General features: G+C 41.6%; 2 protein-coding genes across 2 annotated transcripts in view; one reads left to right on the top strand and one right to left on the bottom strand.

Annotated features, from left to right (window-relative positions):
- The window catches only part of atg5 (ATG5 autophagy related 5 homolog (S. cerevisiae)), a 190,148-nt gene that overhangs the window by 125,274 nt on the left and 54,080 nt on the right, over window positions 1-10,794 (top strand). The gene's annotated exons all lie outside the window — the stretch shown is intronic.
- prdm1a (PR domain containing 1a, with ZNF domain) overlaps window positions 8,001-10,794 on the bottom strand; it is a 14,682-nt gene continuing 11,888 nt past the window's right edge. Inside the window, exons 5-7 of the mRNA XM_062062606.1 lie at window positions 10,321-10,794; window positions 10,108-10,236; window positions 8,001-9,356 (exon numbers count right to left, since the gene is read on the bottom strand). The exon at window positions 10,321-10,794 is cut by the window's right edge and continues 530 nt beyond it. Of these exons, the coding sequence (XP_061918590.1) occupies window positions 8,844-9,356; window positions 10,108-10,236; window positions 10,321-10,794 (1,116 nt within the window). The 3' untranslated portion in view covers window positions 8,001-8,843. The remainder of the gene's footprint in view (window positions 9,357-10,107; window positions 10,237-10,320) is intronic.

Raw genomic sequence — 10,794 nt, forward strand, 5'->3', positions numbered from 1 at the left:
TCGTAGTAGAACATTATAACAGTATGGCAGTATCTCAATATAACAGTATCACAGTATTGCAATATTACAGTATCACAGTATAACAGCTGAAGGCAAAGTCGGGGGCCCCCACCCCATCAATCAGGGGCCCCCGACTTTGCCAGCAGCATGCACTGATTGGTGTTAGTAGCTGTCAATCACAGACCTCTCTGCTCTGTGTGACACTCCCACTACTGACTTGAAAATGTTAGTAGCTGTCAATCACAGACCACTACTGACTTGAATATGTTAGTAGCTGTCAATCACAGACCACTACTGACTTGAATATGTTAGTAGCTGTCAATCACAGACCACTACTGACTTGAATATGTTAGTAGCTGTCAATCACAGACCACTACTGACTTGAATATGTTAGTAGCTGTCAATCACAGACCACTACTGACTTGAATATGTTAGTAGCTGTCAATCACAAACCACTACTGACTTGAATATGTTAGTAGCTGTCAATCACAGACCACTACTGACTTGAATATGTTAGTATCTGTCAATCACAGACCACTACTGACTTGAATATGTTAGTAGCTGTCAATCACAGACCACTACTGACTTGAATATGTTAGTAGCTGTCAATCACAAACCACTACTGACTTGAATATGTTAGTAGCTGTCAATCACAGACCACTACTGACTTGAATATGTTAGTAGCTGTCAATCACAGACCACTACTGACTTGAATATGTTAGTAGCTGTCAATCACAAACCACTACTGACTTGAATATGTTAGTAGCTGTCAATCACAGACCACTACTGACTTGAATATGTTAGTAGCTGTCAATCACAAACCACTACTGACTTGAATATGTTAGTAGCTGTCAATCACAGACCACTACTGACTTGAATATGTTAGTAGCTGTCAATCACAGACCACTACTGACTTGAATATGTTAGTAGCTGTCAATCACAGACCACTACTGACTTGAATATGTTAGTAGCTGTCAATCACAGACCACTACTGACTTGAATATGTTAGTAGCTGTCAATCACAGACCACTACTGACTTGAATATGTTAGTAGCTGTCAATCACAGACCACTACTGACTTGAATATGTTAGTAGCTGTCAATCACAGACCACTACTGACTTGAATATGTTAGTAGCTGTCAATGACAGACCACTACTGACTTGAATATGTTAGTAGCTGTCAATCACAGACCACTACTGACTTGAATATGTTAGTAGCTGTCAATCACAGACCACTACTGACTTGAATATGTTAGTAGCTGTCAATCACAGACCACTACTGACTTGAATATGTTAGTAGCTGTCAATCACGGACCACTACTGACTTGAATATGTTAGTAGCTGTCAATGACAGACCACTACTGACTTGAATATGTTAGTAGCTGTCAATCACAGACCACTACTGACTTGAATATGTTAGTAGCTGTCAATCACAGACCACTACTGACTTGAATATGTTAGTAGCTGTCAATCACAGACCACTACTGACTTGAATATGTTAGTAGCTGTCAATCAAAAACCACTACTGATTTGAATCCTGACTTCAAAAGTCATTCATTAGTTCAATTCATGAATTTTATTCTGAAGATGAATGAGTTTTATACAAAGTTAAACTTTTTTAAAATAGTTTAAATAAGAATTAAATAACAATTTTGTTCACTTGGCAAAATGGTAGTTTGATTGTCTACGGTGGATGTTGGAACCGTTTCTATCGTGTGACGAAATGTGGGATATGCAGTCGATTGTATATTGTATCCCATTTATTGTCAATGAGGAGAAATTCCTGGAAATTCTGTGAAAACTGGAAATTTTGAGAGAGGAAAACACGTGTTTTGCGTTCACGATATCGGAAGAGTAGTGTGTGAGGACGGTTGAAAGGTGGGAATGGCGAAAACATTTTTTTTTAACTTTAGGGCATTGTAGAACTTTGAATATGTTCATTCATTTTAATGAGAATTTCCTGGAAATGTAGGAATTTCAGGAAAACCTGTAATTTTGGAAAATATTGGTACTAGCACAATTGTCCTAGATGGTATGAATGGGTTGGTATTGGAATTTTTGCAATCCGTTGAAAATTGTTCACATAGTAACAGTTTGAATTAAGATTGGGTATTTCAGAACTCCTGGAATTTTCGGGTAAACCGGGAATTTGGACAAACAAAAAAAATGTAACATTTGTTGTCCCCACTAAGAGGAATGTTTTGAAGGTGGAATGGTTGGAATTAGTAGAAAAATGTGGACTGTGAAATTTTTGGGACAAGAGTTGAAAATAGGACTTTGGAATAATGAGAATTCCTGGAATTTTTTAAAAACTTGGAAGTATGAACTTGGTGGTTTGATTGTCTAAGGTGAGTAGAGTGTTTGGATGGTTGAATGGTTCAAATGGGGTGAGTAATGTGGGATATGTAGTCGATTGTATATTTCCCATTCATTGTCAATGAGGAAAAATTCCTGGAAATTCCGTGAAAACCGTGAATTTTGAGAGGAAAAACATGTTTTTCTTTCGAGATACCTGAAGAGTAGTGTGTGAGGACGGTTGAAAGGTGAGAATGGCGAAAACATTTATTTTTAACTTTAGGGCATTGTAGAACTTTGAATATGTTCACTCATTTTAATGAACATTTCCTGGAAATGTAGGAATTTCAGGAAAACCTGTAATTTTGGAAAATATTGGTACTAGCACAATTGTCCTAGATGGTATGAATGGGTTGGTATTGGAATTTTTGCAATCCGTTGAAAATTGTTCACATAGTAACAGTTTGAATTAAGAATGGGTATTTCAGAACTCCTGGAATTTTCGGGTAAACCGGGAATTTGGACAAACAAAAAAATTTTAACATTTGTTGTCCCCACTAAGAGGAATGTTTTGAAGGTGGAATGGTTGGAATTAGTAGAAAAATGTGGACTGCGAAATTTTTGGGACAAGAGTTGAAAATAGGACTTTGGAAAAACGAGAATTCCTGGAATTTTTAAAAAACTTGGAAGTATGAACTTGGTGGTTTGATTGTCTAAGGTGAGTGGAGTGTTTGGATGGTTGAATGGTTCAAATGGGGTGAGTAATGTGGGATATGTAGTCGATTGTATATTTCCCATTCATTGTCAATGAGGAAAAATTCCTGGAAATTCCGTGAAAACCGTGAATTTTGAGAGGAAAAACATGTTTTGCTTTCGAGATACCTGAAGAGTAGTGTGTGAGGACGGTTGAAAGGTGAGAATGGCGAAAACATTTATTTTTAACTTTAGGGCATTGTAGAACTTTGAATATGTTCACTCATTTTAATGAAAATTTCCTGGAAATGTAGGAATTTCAGGAAAACCTGTAATTTTGGAAAATATTGGTACTAGCACAATTGTCCTAGATGGTATGAATGGGTTGGTATTGGAATTTTTGCAATCCGTGGAAAATTGTTCACATAGTAACAGTTTGAATTAAGAATGGGTATTTCAGAACTCCTGGAATTTTCGGGTAAACCGGGAATTTGGACAAACAAAAAAAATGTAGGTGGAATGGTTGGAATTAGTAGAAAAATGTGGACTGTGAAATTTTTGGGACAAGAGTTGAAAATAGGACTTTGGAATAACGAGAATTCCTGGAATTTTTTAAAAACTTGGAATTATGAACTTGGTGGTTTGATTGTCTAAGGTGAGTGGAGTGTTTGGGTGGTGGAATGGTTCAAATCGGGTGAGAAATGTGGGATATGCAGTCGATTGTATATTTCCCATTTTTTGTCAGTGAGGAGAAATTCCTGGAAATTTTGTGAAAACTGAACATTTTGAGAGAGAAAAGACATGTTTTGCGTTCAAGATATCTGAAGAGTAGTGTGTGAGAATAGTTCAAAGGTGGGAATGGCGCAATTTTGTTTTAAACTTTAGGGCATTGTAGAACTTTGAATACATTCATTCATTTTAATGAGAATTTCCTGGAAATTTTGGAATCTAGGCAAAACCAGTAATTAAAACAAATAAATTAATACTAGCACAAATGTCCTAAATGGTATGAATGTGTTGGTGTTGGAATCTTTTGAATCTGTTGAAAAAGGTTGACGTAGTAACAATTTGAATTGAGAATGGGTATTTCAGATCTCCTGGAATTTCGGGAAAACAGGGAATTTGGACAAACAAAAAAATGGAACATTTGTTGTCCCCACTAAGAGGAATGTTTTGAAGCTTTAATGGTTGGAATTGTTTGAAAATGTGGACTGTGAAAACTTTGGGGACGAGAGTTGAAAATAGGACTTTGGAAAACCGGTAATTCCTGGAAAAAAATGTTTAACTTGGAAGTATGAGCTTGGTAGTGTGATTGTCTAAGGTGAGTGGAGTGTTTGGATGGTGGAATGGTTCAAATCGGGTGAGTAATGTGGGAGACACTTGTGATTTAGGGCTATATAAATAAACATTGATTGATTGATTGATATGCAGTCGATTTCTATATTTCCCATTCATTGTCAATGAGGAGAAATTCCTGGAAAACAGGGAATTTAAAAAAAAAAAATTGATACTAGCACAATTGTCCTAAATGGTATGAATGTGTTGGTGTTGGAATTTTCCGAATCTGTTGACAAATGATGACATAGTAACAGTTTGAATTGAGAATGGGTATTTCAGAACTCCTGGAATTTCGGGAAAACTGGGAATTTTTACAAACAAAAAAAACTGAAAATGTGTTGTCCCCGCTAAGAGGAATGTTTTGAAGGTGGAATGGTTGGAATTGTTTGAAAAATGTAGACTGTGAAAACTTTGGGGACAGTAGTTGAAAATAGGACTTTGGAAAACCGGGAATTCCTGGAATTTTTTTTATAACTTGTAAGTATGAGCTTCGGAGTTTGTTTTTCCAAGGTGAGTGGAGTGTTTGGATGGTGGAATGGTTCAAATGGGGTGAGTAATGTGGAATATGCAGTCGATTGTATATTTCCCATTCATTGTCAATGAGGAGAAATTCCTGGAAATTCCGGGAAAACAGGGATTTAAAATTATTTTTTTTTATACTAGCACAATTGTCATAAATGGTATGAATGTGTTGGTGTTGGAATTTTCCGAATCTGTTGAAAAATGTTGACATAGTAACAGTTTGAATTGAGAATGGGTATTTCAGAATTCCTGGAATTTCGGGAAAACTGGGAATTTTTACAAACAAAAGAAACAGAACATTTGTTGTCCCCACTAAGAGGAATGTTTTGAAGGTGGAATGGTTGGAATTGTTTGAAATATGTAGACTGTGAAAACTTTGGGGACAGTAGTTGTAAATAGGACTTTGGAAAACCGGGAATTCCTGGAATTTTTTAAATAACTTGTTAGTATCAGCTTCGTAGTTTGTTTTTCCAAGATGAGTGGAGTGTGTGGGTGGTGGAATGGTTCAAATGGGGTGAATAATGTGGGATATGCAGTCGATTGTATATTTCCCATTCATTGTCAATGAGGAGAAATTCCTGGAAATTCCGGGAAAACAGGGAATTTAAAAAAAAAATTGATACTAGCACAATTGTCCGAAATGGTATGAATGTGTTGGTGTTGGAATTTTCCGAATCTGTTGACAAATGATGACATTGTAACAGTTTGAATTGAGAATGGGTAAACTCCTGGAATTTCGGGAAAACTGGGAATTTTTACAAACAAAAAAAACAGAGCATTTGTTGTCCCCACTAAGAGGAATGTTTTGAAGGTAGAATGGTTGGAATTGTTTGAAAAATGTAGACTGTGAAAACTTTGGGGACAGTAGTTGTAAATAGGACTTTGGAAAACCGGGAATTCCTGGAATTTTTAAAATAACTTGTTAGTATCAGCTTCGTAGTTTGTTTTTCCAAGATGAGTGGAGTGTGTGGGTGGTGGAATGGTTCAAATGGGGTGAATAATGTGGGATATGCAGTCGATTGTATATTTCCCATTCATTGTCAATGAGGAGAAATTCCTGGAAATTCCGGGAAAACAGGGAATTAAAAAAAAAAAATGATACTAGCACAATTGTCCTAAATGGTATGAATGTGTTGGTGTTGGAATTTTCCGAATCTGTTGACAAATGATGACATAGTAACAGTTTGAATTGAGAATGGGTAAACTCCTGGAATTTCGGGAAAACTGGGAATTTTTACAAACAAAAAAAACAGAACATTTGTTGTCCCCACTAAGAGGAATGTTTTGAAGGTAGAAAGGTTGGAATTGTTTGAAAAATGTAGACTGTGAAAACTTTGGGGACAGGAGTTGAAAATAGGACTTTGGAAAACCGGGAACTCCTGGAATTTTTTTTATAACTTGTAAGTATCAGCTTCGTATTTTGTTTTTCCAAGGTCAGTGGAGTGTTTGGATGGTGGAATGGTTCAAATGGGGTGAATAATGTGGGATATGCAGTCAATTGTATATTTCCCATTCATTATCAATGAGGAGAAATTCCTGGAAATTCCGGGAAAACCGGGAATTTAAAAAAATATATTGATACTAGCACAATTGTCCTAAATGGTATGAATGTGTTGGTGTTGGAATTTTCCGAATCTGTTGACAAATGATGACATAGTAACAGTTTGAATTGAGAATGGGTATTTCAGAACTCCTGGAATTTCGGGAAAACTGGGAATTTTTACAAACAAAAAAAAAGGAAAATTTGTTGTCCCCGCTAAGAGGAATGTTTTGAAGGTGGAATGGTTGGAATTGTTTGAAAAATGTAGACTGTGAAAACTTTGGGGACAGTAGTTGAAAATAGGACTTTGGAAAACCGGGAATTCCTGGAATTTTTTTTATAACTTGTAAGTATGAGCTTCGGAGTTTGTTTTTCCAAGGTGAGTGGAGTGTTTGGATGGTGGAATGGTTCAAATGGGGTGAGTAATGTGGGATATGCAGTCGATTGTATATTTCCCATTCATTGTCAATGAGGAGAAATTCCTGGAAATTCCGGGAAAACAGGGAATTTAAAAAAAAAATGATACTAGCACAATTGTCCTAAATGGTATGAATGTGTTGGTGTTGGAATTTTCCGAATCTGTTGACAAATGATGACATAGTAACAGTTTGAATTGAGAATGGGTAAACTCCTGGAATTTCGGGAAAACTGGGAATTTTTACAAACAAAAAAAACAGAACCTTTGTTGTCCCCACTAAGAGGAATGTTTTGAAGGTGGAATGGTTGGAATTGTTTGAAAAATGTAGACTGTGAAAACTTTGGGGACAGTAGTTGTAAATAGGACTTTGGAAAACCGGGAATTCCTGGAATTTTTAAAATAACTTGTTAGTATCAGCTTCGTAGTTTGTTTTTCCAACATGAGTGGAGTGTGTGGGTGGTGGAATGGTTCAAATGGGGTGAATAATGTGGGATATGCAGTCGATTGTATATTTCCCATTCATTGTCAATGAGGAGAAATTCCTGGAAATTCCGGGAAAACCGGGAATTTAAAAAAATATATTGATACTAGCACAATTGTCCTAAATGGTATGAATGTGTTGGTGTTGGAATTTTCCGAATCTGTTGACAAATGATGACATAGTAACAGTTTGAATTGAGAATGGGTAAACTCCTGGAATTTCGGGAAAACTGGGAATTTTTACAAACAAAAAAAACAGAACATTTGTTGTCCCCACTAAGAGGAATGTTTTGAAGGTAGAATGGTTGGAATTGTTATTTCTCCTCATTATCAATGAGGAGAAATTCCTGGAAATTCTGGGAAAACCGGGAATTTAAAAAAATATATTGATACTAGCACAATTGTCCTAAATGGTATGAATATGGTGTGAAAATGTGAAAAACTTTGTGGACAAGAGTTGAAAATAGAACTTTGAAAAAACGGGAAATCTGGGAAATTCCTGGAACTTTTTTGATTTGTTCAAGGTGAGTGGAGTGTGAATCGGGTGAGAAATGTGGGGAGTTGGGCAAGTTCGAAAAATGGCCCGTTTATTTTCAATTGGAAAAAATGTCCCGGGAAGCCGGGAATTCTGGGTAATCTGGGATATTTTCCTGGAAGAAATGGTACACGGCTGATGAAGGGTGACACAGCAATAAAGACAATGACGTCATAGGTTTAGATGAAAGGCAGTGAACATTTATAGTTATCATAATTTACACATTTGGACATTTTTGCACATAAATAACTTTTGTAAACCAGAATGTAAACAGAGACAGTCGTTAAAGCTCGGAGAGACTCAGGCGGAGTCCACCATTCCGAAAGAGGAAGGAAAAAAAAAAGAAGAAGCTGCACACAGTGGAGGAGTAGTGGGCGGGGCCAGTGCATAGAGACGTGCTTGTGTGGGCGGGGCTACGGACCAAACAGCCAAAGTCTTCGCTCCTTCCGCCCCCCGACGACTTCATCCCTTTCCTTTCACATTCTTCCCGTTTTCCTTCCAGTCCAGTGAACTTTGGTTTCTCGTGTCGAGTGGAAGTCGCTGGCGGGGGACTTTGAAATCCAAAAATAAAAACGACAAAACACGTCGTGCTACATGTTGACCAGCCGCACGCCGCTCGCTGCTCGGCGCCGTCTCCGCCTCGCCGAGGAGCAAATAAATACAACGATCCGTCGTCAGCCTTCCCTTCACACACACACTGAGGTAACTGTTGTGAGACACAAACACACACACACACACACACACACCGCCCTTTGTTCCTTTCATTTAAATTAAGCAGGCGCGGGGAAAAAAGACGCAGTCACACTTTGGGAAACGCCGGCGTGGAGGCGGAGTTCCTCTCGCGGTTTTTGGAGCGTGTGAGGCGGAGACGAGAGGCAAAGACGTGGTCCCGCTAATAAATTAAGAGGCTACATTTGGACGGGAAGAAGACGCTCGGTGATTGTCAAAGTTCAGCCCTGAGTGGCGAGTCCCTGAAGGCCTCCTGATGGCCGCCAGCGCCCCAGGAAGTGGTTGTGTATTTATCTACACGTGATCCTCGCTCTCCTGCTTCACGACGAGCGGCCGCATCTTGATGACCGACGTCTCCTCGTAGGGAAGTTCGCCGCCCCTGAAGCGGGCCGCCGTCGGGCACTCGCCGTCTCGCCACAGCATCCCCAGGACCTGCTTCTCCAGCACGGCCTCCAGCTCCACGCCGCCGCGCAGCTGCTCCAGCTGCTCGGCGTGCTCGCTCATGTCGAAGCGCTCGATCTCCTCGTTGGCGCGCCGCACCTCGTCCGGGGGGGTCCGGCGGGGGGCGGGCGAGGCCGGGCAGTAGCCCTTGAGGTGGAGGCGCAGGCTGCACAGGTGGATGTAGTGGCGGTGGCACTGCGGGCACTTGTGCGGCCGCTCGCGGGAGTGCAGGCGCTTGTGGAGCTTGAGGTGCACAAACTGGGTGAACTTGGCGGGGCAGAGCTTGCAGTGGTATGGCTTCTCGCCCGAGTGGAGGCGCAGGTGAGTCTTGAGGTTGCTGGTGCTGCTGAAGCGCTTGTGACACACCTGGCGGGGAAAAAAAGCAAATGTCGCGTCAGCTCATCGCCTGAAGACTGTTGCCCGCAGCCGTGCGTATAGAGTATGGCCAACTCGGTTTTCAAGTGACGCCCTGTAGTCACGTGAGGGGCTTGAGACCAAAACAGAAAGAGTACAGCATACTTGCCAACCTTGAGACCTTCGAATTCGGGAGATTGGGGGGGTTGAGGTGGGTATATTGTAGCCCGGAAGAGTTAGGGATGCAAGGGTTTCTGGGTATTTGTTCTGATGTGTTTATGTTGTGTTGCGGTGTGGATGTTCTCCCGAAATGTGTTTGTCATTCTTGTTTGGTGTGGGTTCACAGTGTGGCACATATTTTTAACATTGTTAAAGTTGTTTATACGGCCACTGTCAGAAGCTGCAAACAACATGTGGCTGGGCCGGCACGATGTTTGTATGGTGAAAAAGCTGACGCGTCGACAGGTTGTAGAGGGCGCTAACGGCAGTGCCATCACGGCACACCTTTAATATAGTGGTCTGGGTGAATATCGGGAGAAATTCGGGAGAATGGTTGCCCCGGGGGATTTTCGGGAGGGACACTGAAATTCGGGAGTCTCCCGGAAAAATCGGGAGGGTTGACAAGTATGGAGTACAGCCAGACCATCTCCTAAATGATTGGTCAAAAGCCACTCATGTTTGGTACCAACTTTGAAAGGGTGTTGGCCATACCCTTTCTGCCGCTGCCTAGGATACGGCACCGCCGCCGCCACCCGAGCCTCACCTGGCACTCGTGCGGCTTCTCGCCCGTGTGGACCAGGTAGTGTTTCTGCAGGTGAGCCAGCTGCGTGAAGCCCTTGTTGCATGTCTGACACTTGAAGGGGCGCTCGCCGCTGTGGACTCGGAGGTGAACCTGCGGGACAGCAAGTGAGAACGTCACCAAGGTGAAAACTCCTCAGTCTCTCATGAGGTTTTGCAGCAGAACCAGAAGCAGTACCTTGAGGTTTGACAGCTGTCCAAAAGTCTTGCTGCAGATGTTGCACTCGTACTTGATCTTGCCGTTGTGCTTCTTCAGCGGGTACGGCAGCGCCTTGTAGCCCGCCGAGTTCACGCCCCGCTTCACCTTGCTCAGGTTCATCGCTTCCTCGTCGGAAATGGGCTCACCCAGGAGGGCGGAGGTAGGCTTGGTGGGTGCCCGCTCACTGGGCGGCGCCGTACCTGCGGTGGGGGATCCGTTGGAGGGAGCGTGCCCAGAAGGGTGCGGGTGCCCGGCATAGTTGTGGTGCGGGCCCGCCTTGTCCTTGAGAGAAGTGGCGGCCGAGAAGGCACTAGTGGGTCCTGGCAGGAGGAAGTCCCTGTGGGCCGGGATGGAGGATGGCTGGGTGGAGTCAGACATAAGGAAGCGCCTCCCAGCTGCGTCTGATGGGAGTAGGGGCATGTGTGGGGGAAGGAGGTTGCTGTAGAGGGGGTA

Source organism: Entelurus aequoreus, linkage group LG11 (genome assembly GCF_033978785.1).
Source record: "Entelurus aequoreus isolate RoL-2023_Sb linkage group LG11, RoL_Eaeq_v1.1, whole genome shotgun sequence".
NCBI lineage: Eukaryota > Metazoa > Chordata > Actinopteri > Syngnathiformes > Syngnathidae > Entelurus > Entelurus aequoreus.